The sequence below is a fragment of the Protopterus annectens genome, chromosome 16.part0, assembly GCF_019279795.1.
Source record: "Protopterus annectens isolate FY-2018-M chromosome 16.part0, PAN1.0, whole genome shotgun sequence".
In the NCBI taxonomy this organism is placed as follows: Eukaryota; Metazoa; Chordata; order Ceratodontiformes; family Protopteridae; genus Protopterus; species Protopterus annectens.
Window position 1 is genome coordinate 668,289,014 of NC_056750.1, and position 25,047 is coordinate 668,314,060.

The 25,047-nt window shown below is 41.4% G+C and overlaps 1 protein-coding gene across 1 annotated transcript in view; it reads left to right on the forward strand.

Moving 5' to 3' along the window:
• NELFB (negative elongation factor complex member B) overlaps nucleotides 1-25,047 on the forward strand; it is a 529,115-nt gene that overhangs the window by 28,024 nt on the left and 476,044 nt on the right. Inside the window, 1 exon segment of the mRNA XM_044058168.1 lies at nucleotides 4,629-4,728. Coding sequence (XP_043914103.1) covers nucleotides 4,629-4,728 — 100 coding nt within the window.

Consider the following 25,047-nt stretch of genomic DNA (forward strand, 5'->3'; position numbering starts at 1 on the left):
TATTTTTGTGGAAACTTGATTTGTGACTAAAACCGTTAATTTTTTTTTTTTTTTAGATTTTTCTGGTTATAGAATTTTCAGATTTCATTTTCTTCAGTCAGACACCCCTTGTTTGGTTTACTGTGTATTAAATCTAAGCTCTGTCTTTTGCTGACCTGAGTCTGTAAGGTCATTCCACAAGTTAGACTTGCTGCAGACAAACTATCCCACCCACCAGTAGATGTGAAAACCAGGCTATGTACTAGGTTTTAAAAGGTTTCATCTTAAAGATTACACAATGGTAAACTCAACTGTATTAAATCAGTCTCAGTCACTCACTGCTCAACAGCAACACAAAAAAATAATAGTTCCCATACCCCAGGGGTGGCGTAAGCCACAAAACTATGGGGGCTAGCTTTGTAAATGCCCGCGGCAGAGATAGCCTAGTATGAACCTATGAACCTATGAATATTTGACCTCTGTGTGGTGGAGGTAAATGAATATTAACTATTTTGATGATAATTTATATAGATATACTTTTCATATTTTTTAAATAACTCAAGCAAGAAACGCAGGCAAAACTCCTTAGCTTCATATGAAAGCTCTCAACTAGATGAATAAAATGCTGCTGACAGTATGTGTGTAACTTGAGTGGTTGCTGAGATGCAAGTTGTTTATAAAACACTACAGATGTAATAGCTTCTGTGTTTACTGTGACTTATAAAATTCAGTTTTAGAGACGGAACCTAAAGATTACTACCACTATAAAAATAAGTTTGTGCTGAAGAGTCTTCCATTTATACTTTCATAAACCCTGTAGTTCCAGAGATAGAAACATTGAAGTGTGAGGAGATAATCTGATTCTGTCAAAAGGCATAGGTTTTGCCCAGTGAAAGTTACTGTGCAAACTTCCTGAGCTCCACTGGAGTGAATGAGTTAAATGTTCTTAATTACTTATAGACTCTAGGTCCTGTTCTAGTGGTCACAGACAACACCACTGTGATATAGGTCCTGTTCTAGTGGTCACAGACAACACCACTGTGATATGGTATCTGAAAAGGTAAGGGGATGCAAGGTTCTGCATTTCCTAGGAGCTTCTGCTCTTGTGCAACCCACATTCTATGTGAAGTGAGTTTGACTCCTTTGGCTTATCCTCTTCTGTAAAGGAGCTAGGATTCCCAAGTCTGCAGAATAGGTAGTCTACTTTTTATTTAAGAGAGAAGGAACATGAAACCTAAGTCTTTTTTTCTTGTCTGGTCGTGTCTTTTTTTTGACAGTATCTCCAATCTGCAACCAAAATTGTTAAAACAAAAGACCGATAAAGTACAGTCATCAGTTCCAGATTTGGTCTTAAATTTGCCTTCAGAGTTTGGACCAAATGCATGTTCATCCTAACAGGATCTTGCCATTTCTAGACAACTAGTTCCTCACTGTTCCATCATTAGAGGCTTTAACTTCGTCCATGGAGTGGCTGCACCACAGGGCATCACAGCCTTGTAAAATCCCATTTACATCCAACTTAAGTTCTGACACTTAAAGGTTTTGTGATGGATGTCACTCTGTACTATGCGTATCACCTGCAGGGCAAGGTATTAAGCCTGCAGTGCTCAAGATAGTTGTACGCAGCTTGAAAATTATGCCTGAAAACTCTAAGCTTCACACCAGCAGCCATAGTATCAGTTGACCTTGGTAGACCTGTATCATCTATGCCTTAGCACAACTCTCGTAACCCACCCCCTTCTGGCAAGTCTCTTCCAGAAATTCTTTTGCTTAGACTCTGAGATTAGCTTTTCCTGCTTTGCTAGTTGCTGACATCTCCTTTTCCAGCAAGATGGTGCAGATCCTTTGTAAAGAGCAAAGGCACCTGCTTTAAAGATGTTTGAGGCATATGGACTCCTTTCTCTTCTCGAGCTTCGCAGAAGATTTTCGACTCCCCTTTCCTGTATTCTATGAAGTCTTTCATTTTCGGACTTTTTTTTTATCAAATTCCATATTGCAGCGGTCTCTAACTTTTTTTTTTTTTTTTATTTAGGGTGATACTATTCCTGGCCTCCCTGAAGGTGTGTAAGGCCTTACTAAAATGAACCTCCCTCCTTAATCTCCTTTTTTAATCCATTCCTAACTTTGGTCCTATATTTCATATTGTTGAAACTTTATCATTAGCTCTGTTTGAGTCAACCTGTTATACTCATTTGAAATGCCTTCCTGTACAATACACCATCTTGTAGGGGGTTAGAATGGAATCTGGAGATCCTTCTGCTGGAGCTGTTTCTGTTGAGTTGCATCTTTGTTTCCCCTCTGAGAAAGTTTTGCTTAAAACTTGCCTAAAGTGACCATGACCGATTTATTTATTTATTTATTTATTTATTTATTTATTTATTTATTTATTTTAACCAGATTATTAATCTAACAATTTCCTTCCCCGTTTCTACTAAACAAGGAGTATTTTCACTTCTAAGGGTGCTCACTGACCACTTAAGATTTACATTGAGAGACGAAAGGAGATGCAAGGGTGACCATCTTTTCTTTATTTGCTAGGTTAGCTCGGGTATTACTCCAAGTTGCCTGTCTGTGTTTGTCTTGCTGCATACAGTTTTGACGGGCTAAATTGTATTCTCTTTATACTCTGTACCAGTGGCGATTTTGCTACTGTGGTAGGAAACTTCTGCAACTTTTTTCTGTTCTCCTTGAATGATGTCTGTGCTACAGCCACTTGCTTTTCTTACCTTTAATACTTTTGAAAAACATAAGCTGTATGCTATTTCTAGGTCCATGTCTTCACTGTAGGCCTCTGTAATCTGAGGCGATGTACCTAATAGGGATGTCCACCCAGGGAATTTGCTTGACTTCGTTTCTTGTGTGATGACAGACGTTTTGTCCGCTATGAAGATTATGCACTTACTATAATGATAGCTGTAAGAAGTAGGTCTGTTGCCTGTAGCATACCTTTCCTGTGTCCCACCTTTGGTGTAGGTGGTCTGGATTTCCATTGCCCTTTGTCCTCAAGTTTGTTCTCTTTCCCCCTCCTCAAATACTGATGCAGAAGATATGGGGACGCTTGGTACCTGCTCTGTACCATAGCAATGGGTGATGGTTCTAATCAGCCTAGGTAAATTTTTACCTGCTGAATAATCCTGTCACCTGCAGCACTAGTCCTGTTTTGGAGGATGGGCTTACTTGCAAAGTTATTTTCCTAGCCCTTTTTTTTTTTTCCATTCATTACCTTGTTTGTCTATTAGCCTTTCTGCTCTGACAGCCTGTTTATTTCTCATTAGCAGGGCAAGTGTGACAATCACCCAGGCAGCTGTGAGGATATTTTTTATTCGACTCCAGGTCTGGTGGAAGATTTGCATTCACACAGGTGTGTGAGCCTGGTCTGTCTAAAAAGCTGCCATGTGAAGATGGTTTAGGGCAGCAAAGTGCATGCCCCTGTCCTGTGCACTGCATGTCGTACCAAACATCTCTGTCCACTAAGTGTCATCACTGGAGTGGGCCAGATCACCTCTCTGAATCCTGATAGAGCATTGTCTGCTACTGTCCCTTTATTTGCTTTTTAAGTGTCTGGATTTCTAGATGATCATGTTTAGTCTAGTTTACAGTCATGACTTTACATCTTCGCCATGGACCCAACTAGGGCTTGTAGCAGTGTGTTGGGTTGGTAGCGGGATGTCTAAGTCTAGTGAATGTTTGGCCACCTGATTGAATTGATGACTTACAGTTGTGTACAGATGGTGAAGGGCTCCAGTTTAAACTGAAGTAATCGGTTATTTGTATCTGTTACCAGGGTAGTGCCCTGATAAGTATTGACCAAGTTTCAGGCTCAGCCCAGGTGAAATAAATTTCATGAACAAAAAATAGACATGTAAGCAATGGGTAGTTCAGGTTAATTACGTAGAAAAACTATATGCATTCTAGTGAACAAGCACAGTGCAATGCACAGTCAAACATAGTGTAATGTACACTGTATATAGTTTCTAAAATGCATCAATCTTCATTGAATCTTGACAGTGAAGAGATTCTAAAAGCTTTGTTTGGTAATGTGTCCTTTGTTGAAGCAGGTGAAGTTGGTGTGGATGAAGTGTTTTCAAGTTGCATTCTGAATTTGCTGTAATTGTGGGTTTCCTTAATATCAGTTGAGAGCGCTTCTCGAAGAGTAGGTGCCTGAGAAGAGAAAGTATGGTATTAATAGAGTTGTAGTAGGGCGTGTGTAGAGTTTGAGTTGTGGATGTCAGTTGCTTATTTCAAATGACTGGCAGTGGTATCTTCAACTGTGACTTGGTTAAGGGCCTCCCTGAGATTGCAGATTCTGTACAGTTGTAGGCCTTTGTGAAGGGTAGAATGTCTTCATACTTGGCACTTGTTGGTATGAGTCATTCCAGTATAAAATACAGTGCATTGGAGTAAACTTTACCTTTTATCTTTGTAAAGGGTTTTTTTTGATCCTGTGAAATACTGGTGAAGCCTTTTGGTGGAAAATAATGTAATTGTGGAAGGCTACCCATCTCTCATCACCTGTGATCAAAATGCAGACTTAAATTATGCTAGGTTTATAAGTCTGAATCGTCCTATAAGCCATGTAAATTGTATGGCTGCATGTACATTGTATAGTTGCATGCGAGTATGAAATGGCATTTGTATTTGTGTTTCAGGTACACTAAGCTAGAAGAACTTTTGGAAAAAAGCTTTCCACTGGTGAAAATGCCTTCTCTGCAGCCTGTAGTGATGTGTGTTATGAAACATTTACCCAAGGTATGCAAAATTGTCCGGGTTAACTTGTGTGAAGTGTGTTCGTTTGTAGCCATTTTTTAAATTGTTGCCACTTAATCATATGAGATTTTAAAATGCATATGGCATTCTTGTTGATTTTTGTACTTGATGGCTAATTGAGGATATTAATGAGCAGTCATGTTGCATGCCTGCCCCATCATTTGCACTCGGCAGTTTTCACAGTTATTTGCAAGCTGCAGTTTTCATTGTCATTTGCAAGCTGCCGTTTTCACTTTCTAGAAGGTTTTTGAACCAACATGTATGGGGTCACGTTTCGCCAAAAACAAAAAAAAATGCACCTGTATGTTAGACTTTCATTTGAGTCTGACATACTAGAAAATTTCAGTTGGCGATTACCCATTTTCAACAAAACCTGTGTTGCAAAGTTTTGAGTTACTGTAAAACAAATGTCATGCAGTCATAGTAGCAATGTCTTTGCAATCAGTGAGTGAACAGGCTGGAAAATGTTAGTAGAAACAGTATCACACTGGACTTATTAGGGTGCATTAGTAAGATGACAGTAATGCTTACAGACTATTAGTGGAAAGCTTTAAAAACTGGTGCAATAACACTGTAGTTGAAGAGCCAACATAAGTTTGTGTATGTATGTGCATAATGTAACTTTCGTTAAAAGTAGTTTTAAAACTTGTACGTTTGTCAAGCTTCCTGTTAAGAAATGCAAGGCTGGCTATTCAGTTTGGGTTGCAACCAGTTCAAATCACAACCATAAGTCTGCCTTTAGGTATTTTATACCATGACCCCCCATTAATAATCCAAAACGTGCACGCTGATTGGTCAGCGTGCACATTGTAAATAGACTTATACTAATGGCAAAAGGTCCAGTCACCCGGACTTTTTCCATTATTATAAGTCTTTTTTAAAACACTGTCTCGCTATGTTGAAGGAGTTTAACATAGCGAGACAGGTTTAAAAAAAGCAACTGAGATCTCCATTGCTTTTTTTAAAGCTGTCTCGCTATGTTAAGCTCCTTTAACATAGCGACAAAGTGTGTAAAAAGCAACGGAGATCTTACTTTCTCCGTTGCTTTTTGTTTTTTTAAACCTGTCTCGCTATGTTAAATGGGTTTAACATAGCGAGACCGCTTTAAAATAAGCAACTGAGATCTCCGTTGCTTATTTTAAAGCTGTCTCGCTATGTTAAACCCATTTAACATAGAGAAACAGTAAAAAGCAATGGGGATCTTGCTTTCTCCGTTGCTTTTGCCCACAGCTCTGATGTACTGCGTAGGCATACCCATGCACAGTACATCAGAACTGCTGCAGAATACCAGACAGCTGCGGAAGGGCAGCAAGGAGGCATTATACAATGCCATTATTTAAGTAATTATTTTTTTTCTTAAATAATGTCATTGTATAATAGCAATAACCCACTTTTGGGTGTAGGTAATGCTGGATTTACCCATGATTGGCTTTGTTTGGTCCCTTGGGCTTCGCCCTCGTGACCAAACCACGCCAACCGTGGGTAAATCCAGCATTACCCACATCCAGGCGTGGGTTATTGCTATAGTAAACCTTTGAAGCACCCAGCATTTATCTGTACTGCAATTATAGTTTCATAGTATAGTACTAGGCTATCTGCCCTGGGGCATTTGTAAGCCTAGCCATAGTGATGTTGTTTTTGCCACCCCATGAAATGGTACAAAAATGTACAGAATAAATTTAGAATAGTAGTGACACAATGTAGGTCCCCTTATATAATAGAATTAGTTTACTGTGCCCCTGTCTAGCAGTGACGCAGATGTGACCTCTGGGGTAAACTTACGATCTCCCATCCACTCGTCAAGATTTCTCTTGAAGAGAGTCAGTGAGGGGCTCTGCCTAATACAAACTGGGATCTTGTTCCAAAGCATGGGAAGCCTCTGGGTTATGAATCTATCCCTCCAGCATGTCCTATTCATACTTGTGCCGAGGTTCAAGTCTTTAGCTCTCGTGGTCCTGATGGATTTGGATTTTTTGAGGTGGAGCATGTCCATCAGATCCTGATTGGACATGGCCTTGTATGTCAGGCAGAGATCACCTATGAGCAGGCGGTATGCTACTGAATAGAGCTGAAGTTTCTTTAGTCTGGCAGGATAAGACCTATGTTGGAGACACTTGATCCTCTTGGTGCGGTACTTTTGTGGTCTCTCCAGCTGTTGCAAATGCCGGGTGAGGTACATACCAAATGGGGCATTGTACTCAATCATGGGTCTGATGAGGGAGGAATATAGGGTTACAATGACATCCTTGGATCTGGATGTGAATCCCTTCATGATGAGGTGTGAAAGGTAGAATGTTTTTCTAACCACTTTGGCAACGTGGGTGTCAAATGAGAGGTCGCTGTCGACTTGGGTCCCTAGGTTTCTGATTACTTTTTCCGTACTCAGTGGGTTGCTGTCTGTGATACTTTGTGGGTACTTTGTTTTTCCCAAAGGGGATGACTATAAATTTTTTGGCATTTAGTTTAAGGCCGTGGCTCCGGCACCAGTTGTCCGTTTCTATGAGGCCTTTTTGTAGGATGTGTGTGTCTGCTGGTGTATTGACTATGGCGCCTAGTTTGCAGTCATCTGCGAACTTTGTCAGCCACAGCCCTCCCATGTTTGCTTTAACATCTGAGAAATAAATGCCAAACAAGAGGGGTCCCAGGACTGATCCCTGTGGGACACCACTTGTGACTGGCTTCGAGTCTGACATTGCTCCAGCGATTTTAACTTTATGGGTTCTGCCCTTTAGCCAGTTTGCAACCCATCTAGTGACATAAGGGTTTACTTTTAAGCTGTTGAGCTTATCTATGATGCCTGAGTGGGGTATTGTGTCGAAGGCATTAGCCAAGTCCAGGTATGCTGTGTGGACTGCTTTGCCCTCATCAATGGCTCTAGTGACTGTTTCGAAAAAGTCAACCAGGTTTAAAAGGCAGGATCTGCCCTTTACAAAGCCGAACTGGGTGGGGTCAAGTGTCTGTAGGTCCCCCATGTCTCTGTTTATGAGTTCCATAACGATTCTTTCCATAGCTTTGCATACCAGGCTGGTTAAGCTTATGGGGCGGTAGTTTCCAGGGTCTGTAGAGGCACCTCCCCTTGTGGAGTGGGACCACTGTTGCTGTACGCCAGTGTTCAGGTAAATATCCCGAAGTAAGGCTAAGGTTAAATAGCATTTTTATGTGTGGGTTTAGCTCCTCTTCACGTAACACGCAACCCGGGATACCGTCAGGTCCCATTGATGCTGTGTTTTTTTGTTTGTTTAGGGGGGTTCTCACTTGGATATCTGAGATGACAGGGAGATTACATTCAGCTGGGATAAGTATTTCTTCTTTTGGGGGTGAAGGAGGGGAGAAATTTGCACTGAACCAGTCAGCCAGAATGTTGGCAATATCTGTGGGTTCAGTGTATTTTTTGTTGTTGTGAAGCAACTCTGAGCATATCTGAGGGTTTCCGTCCAGGTTTCTGACATAGCTGAAGAAGGCTTTGTGGTTATCTTTAGTGTCCTTAGCGATTTTTCTCTCAAAGTTGGCCTTGGATGTTTTTATGAGAGAACGTAGTTTTCTGCTAATGTTGATCAGAGAGGTCTTCCCTTCATGGGATTTTTCTCTGACGTGCAGTAGCTTCCTTCTTTTGTTATACAATTTGTTTATGGCTGAGGTCCACCGGACAGGATGCTTACCTTTGGTGGAGAGGGACTTGGATTTGTTTGGGATTGCATGATCCATGCATTCTTGGAGATGTCCATAGAAAGCATTTGTGAAGGATTCTGCATTGTGGGATGTGGTATCCACTGGCACAGTGGGCTTAAAGGATACCATCTCAGTCTTAAGAAGAGTGAAGTCTGCTTTTGAGAAGTTTTTCACTGTGGTCTTTTGTGCTGGGGGTGGAGGTGGGATATGTATGTCCAGGGTGATTAGTTTGTGGTCAGATCTCACTAGTGAGGGGTATACTTCTGGTGTGGAGCATTTTGTCCCCATGTTTGTGATTATCAGGTCTAGTATATTATCTCCCCTAGTGGGAGAGGTGACTAGTTGTTCCAGTGCATTTGAATTTATGAATTCCAGGAACCTTTGGGCTAGGCTATTAGGGCTAGAATAATGTACCCAATCTATGTTTGGGTAGTTGAAGTCTCCCAGTATGATGGTATTTTGTGATACATTCATATCCTCCAATGTCTTCAGGAAGGCTGTGTGGGGTTCTTGAGTTTGGGAGGGTGGTCTGTAACATGCTACCAGTTGTATAGCAGTTTTGCATATGGTTATTTTCACTTGTATGGTCTCTGATGCTCATGTGTTGCTACTAACCTGGAGGTGTGGGTGTCCTTGATGAATATGAACACTCCCCCTCCCTTTGTGGTTCAGCCCGGGTTTTGGGGCCGAAAAGCATGATATGAGGTATAGCCTGGTAGCGCTGGGGTGCTCTCAGGAGCCTTGAATCAGGTTTCAGTTACTGCACAGACGTCTATGTTCTCCATGCTGAGGAGTACATCAAGTGTCTGCATCTTGAGATTTAGACTTCTGGCGTTGAGCAGCATTACCCTTAGTTTTTTTCCATTTTTGTTTTCTAAGGAGGTGGATTTGTCTTTTGAGCCTTGCCTAAAAAAGGCACTATGGGGGTGGCAAGAGCCTTAGCCAATATCCGGAAGCCCAGTGGTGACGGGTGTAAGCCATCCCTTGCGAAGCAGCGTGGCTTGTCCAACATGTCATCCCAGGCAGACAGACATTGGATCCCCTTAGAATGACACCAGTACTTGAGCCAATTGTTAAAGCTGATCATCTTGTCTATGTATTGTGGTATCATTCTTGGTGAGGGCAAGATGCTGCTCAGGGTCAGGGTCATACCAGCCTGGGCTACATAATCGGAGAGCTCCTCTGTCTCTTTTCATGTAGTCCAGGGAGGTATGTCTCAGGTCATTCACACCAGCATGGACAATGACGGAGTCATATTTGTACTTGCTTTGGAGTGACTTGAGTGCGTGTGTTATGTGGCGGATCCAACTCCCGATAGACAGTTCACAGTCACCTTCTCCTTGTTCAGCCTGGTCAGCGGGATATCAGTGTGTCTGACTATAGAGTCACCTATTACTAGTGTATCAGGCAAGGTGTTTGGCCTTAAGGGCTGTGATTGGTTGACGCACTGATTTATTGAAGTATGTGTTGCATGTGTTTTGTTTTGAGGTGGTGGATTTTTGGATGTCTGCTTTGGGAGCTTCTGTTGTTTTGGTAAGTTTTTTATTAGAGCCTCCGAGTATGTCTTTGTGTTTTTATGTGTTTGGTTTGTAGTTGTGGTAGGTCTATGTGGGACTGGGATTGTTGTGTGTGTGGTTGCCATCTCCTCCTGTCTGGTCATGCCAGCCCTGAGTTGAGAGAGTTCAGCCTCCAGTTTGGCTATATAGTTGCATCTCTCACATGTATTTGTGCTTGTTGGGAGGAGGAGTAGCATTGTCTCAAGATACCCAGATTGACCAGCTGAATTGGAGACGACACCAGTAATCTACCACTCTACATGCTAGAACAGTATAAGGGAGTGCTGTACCTTTAAGGGAAGTGGATATTCACAGGGGTGATAAGTAGATGTAGTGCTTTACTTAGTACGAGAGTGCTTACTTAGTAGAGAAGTATTGAGAACAAGTGCTTAGGCTTATAATATAGTGAGTAGTCTGGTTATACTAAGAGTAGAGCTTCCTTAAGGGAAAATATGAAGAGCAGACTTGGCGGAGCCAGAAAAAGTTTAACCGGCGCTGCGCTATGTGCACAACCGCGCAAAGCCGTGCAAACGCGGATTTTAAACAGTGAACTACAAAAGAGCTAGAAATGGTCCAAAACAACCAATTAATACAGCTTCTTGTGCTGAGGTCACTTCCTACAGGGACAGGTAGGCTGCTCAAGACTCCCCACTCCCACTGGTGAGCAAAGAAACTTCCCTCTATCCAAGTAAGGTAATGGACGACACAGGAACTACACCACAGTCCAGAATACAGCAATGCCTGTAAACTGGTCTAAACTAGTCGAGGAGAGGTGGGAAAACGAGGATTATTTTTTTGTTTTTGTGGTAGAAACACACAGAAAATGCAGAAACAGTGATAAATTAGTTACACAGGCTAGCACACTTTAGTGGGCAGCCTCCACAGTTAAATTAAACAAACTTTCGATCAAATTCAAGTAAAATGTAACTTTAAGTGCAGATTTTAAAAGAATGCAGCAAACAGTTAAAAACAGTTCAGGCTAGTTCAGGGTAAGCTACAGAAGCTATTCCAAGTGAAAAAAAAGCAAAGATACTTGAATCCAGAAAGTAGTCACTTTTCTGAGTTCCCTGCTGCTAGGACCACTGTGCAGAACCACGAGGAGCTTGTCTGAGCAGTATGCTAATAATACTTATTTCTCTGACCTGAAGGATATAGCTAATGTTCTTGGAGACAAATTTTCTTCCAACTTCACACTTTGCCTCCTACTCCTCCTCATAACCCCACTACCAAAATCACTCTAGATCATTTCCTGTAGGCGAATTCCAAAGTTAAAAATGCCAGTTCTCTGGATCCTGACAACATATGTGGATGTCTTCTGAGAACAATAAATTGTCTAGCAAAACCCTTCATAAACTTGTCAACTCGAATCTCTGCACTGCTTACATTCCAGGGGTATGGAGAAGTTTTCTGATGCTCTTGCATGCAGTTGGCTTCTCTACTGACCCTGGAAGTAACAGTTCTGTTAGTTGTTAGTATTTGCAAGGCCAATTTATAGCTGAAACAGTAAGCAGTAATAGTTTGATTTGTAGTAATAACATCATGTCTGCTCATCCTTTGAGCTCTTCAAGAGTGAAGTCATGGATGAGGGGCTTACCTGAATCTTGCCAAAGCCTTCCAACACCAGCACCCATGCTAGGATTGCGGACTAACTCTTCATCTGTCATTCTATTTGTATTTCAGTGGCTAGCTAAGTGTCTGCCTAGTAGAAACCATACTGTTAAAGTTGGGGTGTTTCTCTGTTGACAGAAAAGTGCAGTCATAGGTTTACTAGACTAACAGCTTAGCTACTATAACCTGATTTTTTACTAAATATATTGTCCCTAGAGGCAAGAAGTGGCATGGATTTGTGCCTATACTTTGAGTATCTTAGATTGTCCCTGCCCAAAAATAGACATAGGCACTACCCCAATATGAATTTGCAATTTCCCATCCATTGATCCAAACTGTATTTGAAGAGGGCTATGGAAGAGCTTTGCTTAATGTAAATAGGAAACCTGTCCCAAAGAAGAGGCAATCTCAGACAATAAAACATGCTGGAGAGAGAGATGCATTTGAGTCACTGAGTACGTTTAGATCCCAGGATCGGGTGACCCTTGTGTTATTTGTTTGATTTGTGTAGCAGCTCCATCAGGTCTGGATTTTTGAGTGCCTTGTAGCTCCGCCATATGTCACCCCTTAATCAGCTGCATCCTTCAGGGATATTTTTTTTAGTTCTGAATAAGTCCCACGTAATGTTGGGGGACGAAAGCGCTTGACTTGAATTTTTACCCCATAGAGAGAATATCTGAATTGGTAGCTTGTTCTGGCTATTTCCTTCGAGTACACCTTGGAGTTTTTGTGTGTTCTGGTTATTTGGTTGTGAGATTTAAATTTGTCACCAAAAATAATCTTGGAACCCGTGGCTATTCTGATAGACTAAAAGCCCTGTCCCTCTACTTAGTCTTGTATAGGCTCCTGAGCAGTGATGTCTGATTAGCCTTGTGTGCTGAGAACAGTGCCTTACTCCTTTTGAACCTTGCATTACTACCGGTTCTCTTTAATTAAAATAGACGTTCTATACTGTACTGCCACTTTCCCAGCAGGTACTTTAACACAACTTCTCCCCTGTTTCTGGATAGGCTTCCTTTATGTATCTGGTAAAGTACTTACCTGACAGTATTTAAAACTAGTCTTGGGTGATTGCATGTTTTCACCTGGAGTGTATGGGGATAATGCCCTTTAATTTGGTACACTGTTAATCTTTTTCTTCAGCATTAAACGATGGAACTGAGCTTGATAGCCGCCTTGACTGTAAGCTAGGTAAGAATCTGTTAACCTATAATTATTCGGATTAGCCCTGTCTAGAGAAATTAAAGTGAGACCACTTTATGCTTGAAGGCTCTTGACCTGTCATTTTACTTAGTCTTCATAATGTGATACCTCTTGTAGCAGGCTAGGCTAGGCAGCAGTCCCATCCCATAGTGGTTCCCCCTACTAAAGTTGATGGTCTGTATAACATAGCCAAATTACAGTATATAGAATGGACATTGCCTAGTCCTGTCTAGTACAATTTACTGGCACTGTATACATTGGTGAAACCTTGCACTAGAATCTTTCCCAATTTGTCACAACTGGTAACAATATTAAGTAAATAAAGCTCAGTCTCCCCTCCATACCCCATCTTACAGCATGAGTGACAAACAAAAACGTCACTCCCATCTCTCCTCCTCCTTCATCAGACACCTGAGCTGTTAATCAAACTCTTCTTTCTTATTTTGAATGAAGTAAATGTTCCAGTAATTTTACCGTGGCTTCTGATGACACTTCACACAGCCTGAGTTAGCCTCTGTTTCATATCACCCCCCTAAGTTAGTGGACTTTGCGGTGTTCCAAGTATTGCTCTCTTTTTATCCATCTTAAGTCTGTATCACCTTGGCACTAGATTACCTATCACTGGAGAGCCTAGTATGGAATCATCTTAGGATTGGTGCTTTTGTTCATTTTGTATTTTGAGATCAGTGCACTACCCCAGTAAACAGTGGACCATTAGCAGACGCAGCCATGTTAAATGGGATCCTATAAGAAGTGAACAAACATTTCAGATACAAGGCTATGCTGTAAGACTTGTACATATTTACAGATGCAAAATATGCTACAACATTTAGTTCACAAACCAGTTTGCAAAGCCAAAACATTGATGGGAAACAGTATTCTGCTTTGTAGAGCTTTTTGGATAAAATTTAGCCATATTGACTGAGATGGTTTAAGCTACAGGGATAGCAGCATATCATTATATAGTAAAGTATGAAGATGCTGGAGGAGGCAAGTGAGAATAGTTGCAGGAAAGGATGCAATGGGGAGTAGGCAGAGAAATGGAAAAGTATGCATAGAAAAGAGGGGGTAGTAGGATAAATGAGGCAGAGAAGAGGGGGTAGTAGGATAAATGAGGCAGAGAAATGGAAAGAAGTATGCATAGAGAAGAGGGGGTAGTAGGATAAATGAGGCAGTAAGTAATGGGGCTAAGATAAGGAAGGATGAAATGTATTTATTATTTGTATTTGTTTACCGGGAAAGTTTGACTGGGGAATACCCATTTTAAGTGGAGGTCCGAGGAGAAAAGCTCCATTTGCTTGCATTGCATTATACCAAGGTCCAGTCAAACACAGTGGAGTTAAATTTCTCTCTGCATTTAAACACAAACTGTTACATTTATGCATACACAGTCTTAGATTTTACAGAAGTGGAAGTTGCTAAAGAGAAAGCACACGTGCAGCTTAGTGGATTGTACAGTCAGCAGTTATGTATAAAAACTTGGTCATTTCAGTAAGAGGTTGAGAATGTTATATTTGAGGAGAGTATTTGGAAAGTATTGTACCGTGAAAAGGTTTAAACCCTATGATGAGCATGTACAGGACCAGGAGTGGCTAAGATGTTGCTTTAAGAAATGGTTTAAAACTACTGAGTTTTTCAGAGTTTTATTACTATTCCAGAGTTTAGCAGCATATTGGGAGTTGAATGAGGCTCCTGCAACGTTATTTGACTTATTTGTAAGTAATAAGAATTTGTTACTGGAACAGAGGTCTCTTGCTGAACAGTAGGGTAGTTGCATTTTGTAGTGCAGGGCATTTTTCTAGATGATTGACTTTGTGTGCAGTAGGCAGTTGTGAGTGGTAGTTGTGCAGTTCAAGCCAGTTTAAATGCTATAAACTAAGACAGTGGTGGGCCCTATGGGGGAGACTGGTGACAAGTTTAGCTATTTTATTGTAGCAAGAGGCAAGTTTTTCTGTTAGTATTGTTTGCTTATTAGGATAGAAGCAGCATATAAGAGAGTTGGCAGTAAAAAAGTGGTGGCTAGAGTTTTTCTTGCAATATTTGTAGGGAATCCATTGAGCCTATAAAAGAAGCCTAGTTTCTGGTGTGTAGATTTAATGGTGTGCAGTATATGGTGGTCCTATTTGGGATGGTCATCTATTAGAATGCCCAGAAGTTTAGTGTGAGTTAGTTTCAATGACGATATTTGCTGAATTTTTGGTAGAATGTTTTTTTTTGCTAACTTTTGAGGTGAAAAGCATTAACTTAATTTTCTTGGTGTTGAGTAGGAGGTTTGATTCCTTGAGCCAGGTTTCTGTGGAGGCGAGAGATTGTTTTGGGTAAGGTCTTGGAGCTTATTTATTGTTGAGGCCGCACATATTAATGTTTGAGTCATCTGCATACTGAACTAAACTAGCACTGAGAGTGGAGGTCACAATAAATATATTAAATAGTAGGGGACCCAGGATAGAGCCCTGAGGGACACCTGTAGTAAGTGGGGATAAAGTAGTGTGGTAGCGTTGCAGGTGTTACATGACTTGTGTGAGTGCAGCTGCACTGTGTGAAGAGGGGATTGTTATTATATTGATGACTGCTGCAGTATGCTTACATAGATCATATACTGCCAAAGGTTTAACAGCTGGATAAATTCCATTGCTTCTGGGAACCTTCCACGTACCCAAACTGTCAAGCAGTTTGAGCTGAGCTGACTAAAAGGCAAGCTTGATGCAAACCCCTCTAGAGCTCTACTGCCGCTGTATGCTCTTCTGAGGCTTTTGAGGATTGACAGTCAACTTGTGCTTTCCTTTGGGAGGCATATATGCTCCCTTTGGGGGTGGGGCTTTATTGTTTTAATACCTTCTTCTTCAGGAAAGAAAGTAGGTGTGTTTTGTTTTAACTGACTTGAGACTAACATTTTTAAATGGAGTACTCTTTTGTTCTTTCAATTTAAAAGTGCTGTAGAGAAGCAGAAAGCATTTTTTCTGTGGAGAAACTGTTTAAAACACTATGGCAGCCCCACTAGAGAAATCAATAGACCTTTTTATGGTGTGGGTGTAACTTTTTTTCTTGAGAGAGGAAAAAAAAAACACTTTTGGGACTGGTGGTGTTTTACTGGCAATTGCTTCTTGCCATTCATGGGAAGGAGGCACCATTTTCAACTTTATCATGGAACAGACTCATCAGTCCCACGGCCGGTCCTTCTAGCCAGAAATAGAAGTTAAGCAAAAGCCTTTGCCACAAAAGGCTAGCAGTTTGCCTCAGCTGCAAGTGGGTGACTTTGCTGTGACAACTTGTTTTACCTCAGACCAATAATCTTTTACCTTGATCCTCTGTTGTAGCACCTAGAGCCCCTATGGACCAGGGGTTCTCTCGGGCAAGGGAGAGTACATTCTGACACAAATTAGTAAAATGATTTGTCCCTCTTTTCCTGTCATAAACAACACAAGCATGTGCCTGTTCAAATTTCTTTGGATAGCATTACTTTACTGGGTCTGGCTCAGGGTTTAATTCAGGATATTGATTTTTGCTTCTAAAGTAGTTTCTGGTAAAATAAAGAATTCCTCTTTTCCTGAAGAGGTTACTTGGTTACTTCCAGTCCTACTCTTTCTGATAAGGATGGGTGGGAAAGTGTAAACTTCAACTTTGTTTAGAATTTTGAAGTGTCAGGCTTTTGTTGCTGAAGTTTGGTGTGACAAGTTGTGAAAGTATAAGGAATTTTTTTTTTTTTAATCTCTGGTTTCTTGTGAGTAAAAGTCTGCTGTAAATAACTTGATTTCGTCTGCTGCACAGATCATTACTCATTGTTTGCAGTGACTGTATGACTCCAATACTATTACTACAAGTTCTAAGGCCACCTGTACTGTTTTAAGGTTTGCTTGACTGTATTCTCAAAACATGCCAGATAAGAAATGAAATTTTAAATTCTCCATTGGATAGTGATTCTGTTTGGCGCCTCTACTACAGAGGTAATCAAAAAGTGTGATTAACTGGCAACCCAGTCCAGAGAATCTCTAAGATTTTTCAGCCTTCTTTTCCAAACTGTCCAAGGGGTTTTCTATATCCTTATCCAATTTTGGGAACCAAAAAAAAACATACAGGTAAATAGACGTTTTAAGAACAAATGGCAAGGGGGTTCCACAAATTCTTGAACCTTCCAAAACCAGGGATGGTCTGACAAGTATGACTGTTGGAGACCTTATGGCCCCTTTCCATCTTGGCCCTTTTTTCGTCTAGAAAGTTAGAATCTCCATTTTTTTCTCTTCGTCAATAGATGTTTTTCAAACAGATGGGTTCTGAAAGTCATTTATCAGGATTACAGATGGCAGTGGGAGGAAATTTCTCCATTTTAATGGGAGTCATTCTCATCTTCCAGATCAGTCTCTCTCTCTCTATCTTGTTTATACCTGTTCATCACAAGTTGTCCCAAGGAAAGATGGAACCATTTCCTTCTTCTCAGGTGGGAAAAAGTGCTTATTCAAGGATTTTCCTAGAGACAGACTGAACTGGTCTCCAGGCATTTTCTTTTTCCTAAACCTGTTTGTGATGGTGCCTAATTCCAGAAAGTTGTCACTTCATAACCTGTTAACCTCTTTGCAAGTTTCCTGGTAACACTAGACTTAAAGATGTTTATCGCATCCCTATTCATCCAGACTTCAGATGTTTCTTAATGTGAGCCAGGCGCATACACAACCTTGTCAGTACTGTTCCTACCCTTTGTACTATCCATTGCACCATGAGTGTTCACACAGTGTCTAGCTTCGGTTATAGGTCATTGTGGGCTACAGATATCCAAATTTTTCCATGTTTAGATGACTTGCTTATCTTTTCAGAGTTTTTCAGTGTGTTAGGAATCTCTCTTGTGTGAGAGATCTCTTGCACAAGCTGAGATTCTGAGAGAACATTCAAAAGTCTTGACTCCCTCAGACAGGGTTGTGTTCCTGGGATATCAACCAGACTCCTTAGTTCCAAGAGCTTTTCTTCTACAAAAAAACTAGGTAAGCACACACCCAAAAAAACACTGTACTGGTAAAAAAAACAAAATGAAAACGGATTGATTCAGCCAAGGCACGGACTGTTTATTGACATAAGCGCTTTCGGCCGAGAAAATACCCAGCCGCCTTCAGACAAAAACTACACTACACACAGCAGCCCATTTATGTAGGCTACACCACAAAGGGATTGAAGTACAATTAGTTAATTATCCAATCAAGTTTGAAGAAAAAGTAAAATAAAACACCATTGTATTTTAAATATATAATACTAATTAAAAACGCAACCTACTCGATAAACTCCCAAATTCTCAACGAAATGCTAATATTTCTCCCAGTAATTCACAACAAGTCTAAACCTTGTGGGTTTAAAAGTGTTCGTAAGTAAGTAAATAAATAGCAGATATTACCAAATGTGTAAGTCTTATAAAAACTTATTAAAAACCTTACGTATAATATCCTATGAACTATCACTATATAAAACATTCATAAAATCATCATCTTCCCACTACTAGTGTTTTTTGACATATGACAACAAAATCCAAATAGAATACAATCTACATTTTCATCTAAGCAGTGCTTTTAACTTAAGAATACATTTAATGGAGGCATAATCATTCAAACCTGGGGGCAAATGTGCAGCTCTTCTAATTTGCCAGAATACTTCTTGTTCTTCCAGATGTAACTGCCATGGGCCACCCCTGATATCATTTTTAACATGGTGGACAACCTTAAATAAAAAGAGTGTTCTGGATATTCCACAATGTGCCTAGCAAGGGCATTAGTTAAGTCCTTCCTCCCAATGGCATACAGATGTTCATAAATTCTTTTCCTTAGTTTCCTCTCAGTTTTACCTATGTAGAAGGAAGGACATTTCATAGTTTCATAGTATAGTACTAGGCTATCTGCCCTAGGGCATTTATAAGCCTAGCCAAGTGTATGTGGCTTTCGCCACCCCATGTAATGATATAAAAGTGTACAATTTAAATTAAATTTAGTTTACTGTGCCTCTTATCTAGCAATGACACAGAGATGACCCCCGGGGTAAACCTACGATCACCCATCCATTCGTCCAGATTTCTGTTGAAGAGAGTCAGTGAGGGCCCTGCCTAATATGGACAGGTATCCTGTTCCAGAGTGCGGGAAGCCTCTGGGTTATGAATCTGTCCCTCCAGCATGTCCTATTTATATTTGTGCTGAGGTTTAGATCTTTAGCTCTCGTGGCTCTGATGGATTTGGATTTTTTGAGGTGGAGCATGTCCATTAATTCTGAATTGGACATGGCCTTGTACGTAAGGCACAGATCACCTCTGAGCAGGCGGAATGCTACTGAATAGAGCTGGAGCTTTTTCAGTCTGGCAGCATATGACATATGCTGGAGACCCTTGATCCTCTTGGTAAGGTACTTTTGGGGTCTCTCCAGCTGCTGCAGGTGCCGGGTGAGGTACATACCAAATGGGGCATTGTACTCAATCATAGGCCTGATAAGGGAGAAATATAAGGGTATAATGACATCCTTTGATCTGGATGTGAATCCCTTCATGATAAGGTGGGCAATGTAGAAGGTCTTTCTAACAACTTTGGCGACATGGGTGTCAAATGAGAGGTCACTGTCAACTTGGGTCCCCAGGTCTCTGATTACTTTTTCTGTACTTGATGGATTGCCACCCATGTGGTAATTTGTGGGTACTTTGTTTTTTCCAAAGGGGATGACTATACATTTTTTGGCATTTAGTTTAAGGCCATGACTCTGGCACCAGTCGTCTGTTTCTGTGAGGCCCTTCTGGAGGATGCATGTGTCAGCTGGTGTGTCGACTATGGCACCTAGTTTGCAGTCATCTGCAAACTTTGTCAGCCACAACCCCCCCCTATGTTTGCCTGCACATCTGAGAAATAAATGCCGAACAAGAGGGGTCCCAAGACGGAGCCCTGTGGGACTCCACTTCTGACTGGCTTAGAGTCTGACATGGCTCCAGCTATTCTGACTTTGTGGGTTCTGTCCTTTAGCCAGCTTGCAACCCATCTTGTGACAAACGGGTTTACATTTAAGCTGTTGAGCTTGTCTATGATGCCTGAGTGGGGTATTTTGTCGAAGGCTTTTGCCAGATCCAGGTAGGCTGTATGAACTGCTTTGCCTTCATCGATGGCTCTAGTGACGGTTTCAAAAAATCCACCAGGTTTAAAAGACAGGATCTGCCTTTTACAAAGCCGAACTGGGTAGGGTCAATTGTCTGTAGGTCCCCGATGTCTTTGTTTATGAGTTCCATAATGATCCTTTCCATAGCTTTGCAGACCAGGCTGGTCAAGCTTATGGGGCGGTAGTTTCCAGGGTCTGTAGAGGTGCCACCTTTATGGAGTAGGACCACTGTAGCTGTATGCCAGTGTTCAGGGATGTATCCTGTAGAAAGGCTTAGATTAAACAGTGTTCTTATGTGCGGGTTTAGCTCCTCTAGGAGTTCACGTAGCACGCAACCCGGGACACCGTCAGGTCCCATGGATGCTGTATTTTTAGCTTTGCTGAGGGCAGCTCTCACCTGGACATCCTGAGATTTCAGGGAGGTTGCATTCAGCTGAGATATTTATTTCGTCTTTTGGGGGAGAGGGAGGGGAGAAATTTGCACTGAACCTGTCTGCCATTATGTTGGCAATATCTGTGGGTTCAGTGTATTTTTTGCCGTTATGAACTAACTCTGCGTATATCTGAGGGTTTCCGCCCAGGTTTCTAACATAACTGAAGAAGGCCTTGTGATTATCTTTAGTGTCCTTAGCGATTTTTCTCTCTAAGTTGGCCTTTGATGATTTTATTAGCGAACGTAGTTTTTTGCTGATCAGGGATGCCTTCCCTTTATGGTATTTTGCTCAGTCTTGCAGTAGCTTCTTTCTCTTGTTATAAAGTTTGTTTATGGCTAGGGTCCACTAGATAGGATGTCTGCCTTTGGTGGAAAGGGTCTTGGTTTTATTTGGGATTGCATGATCCATGCATTCTTGGAGATGCCCATAGAAAGCATTTGTGAAGGATTCAGCAGTGTGGTATGTGGTTTCCACTGGCCCAGGGGGCTTGAAGGATACCATTTCAGTCCTAAGGAGAGTGAAGTCGGCTTTTGAGAAGTTTCTCACTGTGGTCTTTTGTGCTGGGGTGGAGGTGGGATATGAATATCTAGGGTTATTAGTTTATGGTCTGATCTCACTAGTGAGGGGTATACTTCTGGTGTTGAGCATTTTGTCCCCATGTTTGTGATGATCAGGTCAAGTATATTATTTCCCCTTGTGGGGGAGGTGACTAGTTGTTCCATCGCATTTGAGTTGATGAATTCCAGGAACCTTTGGGCTAGGGTGTTGGGGCTTGAGTAATGCACCCAGTCTGTTTGGGTAGTTGAAGTCTCCCAATAGGATGGTATTTGGTGAGACATTCATATCTTTCAGTGTCTTCAGGAAGGCTGAATGGAGTTCTTGAGATTGTGAGGGTGGTCTGTAGCATGCTACAAGTTGTATAGCAGTTGTGCCTATGGTTAGTTGCACATGGATGGTCTCCGATGCTTCGTGCATTGCCACTAACCTGGAGGTGTGGGAGTCTTTAATGAATATGGACACTCCCCCTCCTTTTGTGGTTCGGCCCAGGTTTTGGGGCTGAAATGCATGATACGAGGTATAACCTGGTAGGGCTGGGGTGCTCTCAGGAGCCTTGAACCAGGTTTCAGTTACTGCACAGACATCGATGCTCTCCATACTGAGGAGTGCTTCGAGAGCCTGCATCTTGAGAGCAAAAAAAAAAAAGGCTGGGGGGGCAAGAGAGCCTTAGCCAATATCCCCCAGCAGTGGTGACAGGTGCAAGCGTCCCTTGTGTGAAGCAGTGTGGCTTGTCCAGCATGTCCCCCAAGCAGAGAGACACTGATCCCCTAGAATGACACCAGTAATTGAGCCAATTATTAAAGCTGATCATCTTGTCTTTGTATTGTGGCATCATTCTTGGTGAAGGCAAGATGCTGCTCAGGGTCAGGGTCATATCGGCCTGGGCTACATAATCAGAGAGCTCCTCTGTCTCTCTTCATGTAGTCCAAGGTGGTACGTCTCGGGTCATTCACGCCGGCATGGACAATGACTGAGTCATATTTGTACTTGCTTTGGAGTGACCTGAGTGCTTGTGTTATGTTTTGGATCCTAGCTCCCGACAGGCAGCTCACCATTACCCTCTCTTTGTTCAGCCTGGTAAGCAGGACGTCAGTGTGTCTGACTATAGAGTCACCTATTACTAGTGTATCAGTCATGGTGTTTCGCCTTAAGGGCTGTGATTGTTTGGCACACTGACTTTGTGTTGCATGTGCAGAGTTTTGAGGTGGTGTTTTCTTGGATGTCTGCTTTGCGAGCCTCTGTTGTTTCAGTAAGTTTTTTATTAGAGCCTCTGAGTATGTCTTTGTGTTTGGTTTGCAGTTGTGGTTGGTTTATGTGAGACTGGGTTTGTTGTGTGTGTGGTTACCTTCTCCTCCTGTCTGGTCTTGCTAGTCCTGTGTTGAGAGAGTTCAGCTTCCAGTTTGGCTATATAGTTGCATCTCTCACATGTGTTTGTGTTTGTTGGGAGGAGGAGAGGGTTGTCTGTGTACATGAGACAATTATAACATTGTCTCAGGATTCCCAGATTAACCAGCTGAACTGGAGTGGACGTCGGTAATATACTACTCGACATGCCAGAATAGTATAAGGGGGTGATGTGTAACTGGGTCAGAGAGAGGACTTTGAAGGGAAGTGGGTATTAGCACGGGTTGTAGGTGGATGTAGTGCTTACGTTAGTTTAAGGGTGCTTCACTTAAAAGAAAGGTTTTAGGAGCAAGGGCTAGGCTTATGATAATGCGAATAGACTGATTTTGTTGAAAGTAGAGCTTTCTTAAGGGAAAAATTGAAGTGCAGACTTGGCGGAGCCAGGAATAGTTTAAGCCTGTTTAACTGCTATGTGCACAATTGCGCAAAGCCGCTCAAACGCGGATTTTAAACGGGGAACTTCAAAAGAGCTGGAAATGGTCCAAAATGACCAATTACTACAAGCTCCTGTGCTGAGGTCACTCCTTCAGGGACAGATAGGCTGCTCAAGGCTCCCCACTCCCACTGGTGAGCAAAGAAACTTAAGTAAGGCAATGGACAACACAGGAACTACACCACAGTCCAGAGTACAGCAAAGCCTGTATACTGGTCTAAACTAGTCGAGAAAGGCGGAAAAACAAGGATATTTTTTTTTTGTTTGTTTGTTTTTTAGGTTAAAAAGTACACAGAAATGCAGGAAAAACAGTAATAAATCACTTACACAGGCTAGCTCACTTTAGTGGGTAGCCTCAACAGTTAAATTTAACAACAAACTTTCGACCAAATGTACTTGAGTTCTTAACTAAAAAGTTGTTAGATAACGCCAAATCTAATAAGGTTTCAACAAGATACATCTGTACGTTGCTAGCCTTCTTAAGCAACCTAACGTTTTTAGTCCACTCTATTCCCAACTGATGGAGAATAACGGTGTATTAAGTCTTTCACGTCAACAACTAGAAAGATGTAATTCGAGTTGTACTCAATTTGATGTATATTCTCCAAATAATTCCAGGAGTCCTTACAAATTTGTGGTTCCTCCTGTATTAGGGGTTTAAGGATGAATGTTCATGACTGTAGGTGGTTAAACATCTTGTTTTCATAATAGTATTCATCCATAAAAACAAGACCCCCCACCCTTGTCTGGCTTCATGACCCCGATTTTACATTCATTAAGTAGGGAAATGAAGTCTAACTCGTGTTTAGAGATGTTACACTTCATTCTAGTAGGTGTGAGCATCCAAACTGTGGGGGATTAAATACACTCGACACTTTTTTAGGTGTTAAGAAGTGCAGGTGTGTTTCCTAAATTAAATGCCAAATTCAGCTTCCGGACAAATAACTTCAGGTCAACAATTGTTTTAACAAGTTTACCCTTTTTATCTGGGACAAATGAAAGTCCTTTAGAAAAAAAGTCAATCAAGGGTTGTTCAACAGTTAAAACAGTATAATTATAGATCTTAAAATCCCCTTGCTGACTCATAAGGACATTAGGTCCCTTCGTTGTGGGGGATGTCATCTCCTCTGTTGATTCCCTCTTTTCCTCCTCCTGTGCATGACCCCTGTTGTTTGTTCTGGCATTGTTGTTGTTCGGCCTGTTCCTGACCCTGGAAAAACCCTGGTCACTTTCACCATTGAAAATCTGCTCCCCTTGATTTTGATTATTACCTTGTGCATTATTATCACAACTATTATTCACTTGACTCCTAATGCGTTCACTCCTACGAACAGGCACCTTGATTGATACTATCATCATTAAGAATCGAAGTGGTAGTTGCATTAGAGTCATCATTCCCCCTAGATAGAATTTGTCCAACTGAGGGGGGAGGAGGATAAGCCTTTTTATTGGCATAGTCTTTCACATCTCTATCCATTTTACGTTTCTTGTTTAAAGCCAACTTAGAAATGGAAGCTTCAATACTGGAGAATATTCTTAAATAATCATATTTATACCTTGCAAAATCAGCATCGTGTTGTAAACAAGTCTCTAATTCTTCTAAGTTCTCTTTAAGGCTTGTGATCTCAATACTATAGAAGTTAATCAGTGAAAGTAAAAACTCAAAACCCTGTCTATCAAACAGGGCCAGTAATTCCTGGTGATATAGTGAATTAACCAGTCCAGCAGGGTAAATGCTATTGGCGCAATCCCTTAGGAATTACCTTCTTAGTAATGCATTCTTGGAGGTAAGCGACCTCCAATTGCAATTTTCTGCACCAAAACATTTTTTGATCAAAAGTATTTAGTTTGTCAACAAAGGTACTCACTGGAAGCTCTTGGTTCATTGATACCTCATTCGAGTTGTTGGTTGTACCAAAACAATCTTTTTTACACAAAAAATTAACCACTGATGGTATGGACATTGTATTTATTTCACCGTTTAGCTGACCATGCAAATCATTTGCACCACTCCGTGTGCTTCTACTACCATCAGACTGCATGGATGCACCACCAAAACCATTTACTTCCTGTAAAGTCTGCAAATTCCCCAAACGACCAACGGAAGTTGTAGCAGCATTAATATTCGCTCCTAAAGCGGGTTGTTCAGCCGGAAGATTCCTATTTGCATCCGATTCCACTTTTTGCTATAAATCTTCTACTCTAGTTAACAAAAGGTTAACTAGAATTGTAAGATTACCCAAATCGTTCGTTTCTTCCAAGTTCCGAGTAGAGTTAAATTCTCGCTCAGTCCTGCGAGAATAGTGGCTGTGAACCAGTCCCATTATACCCA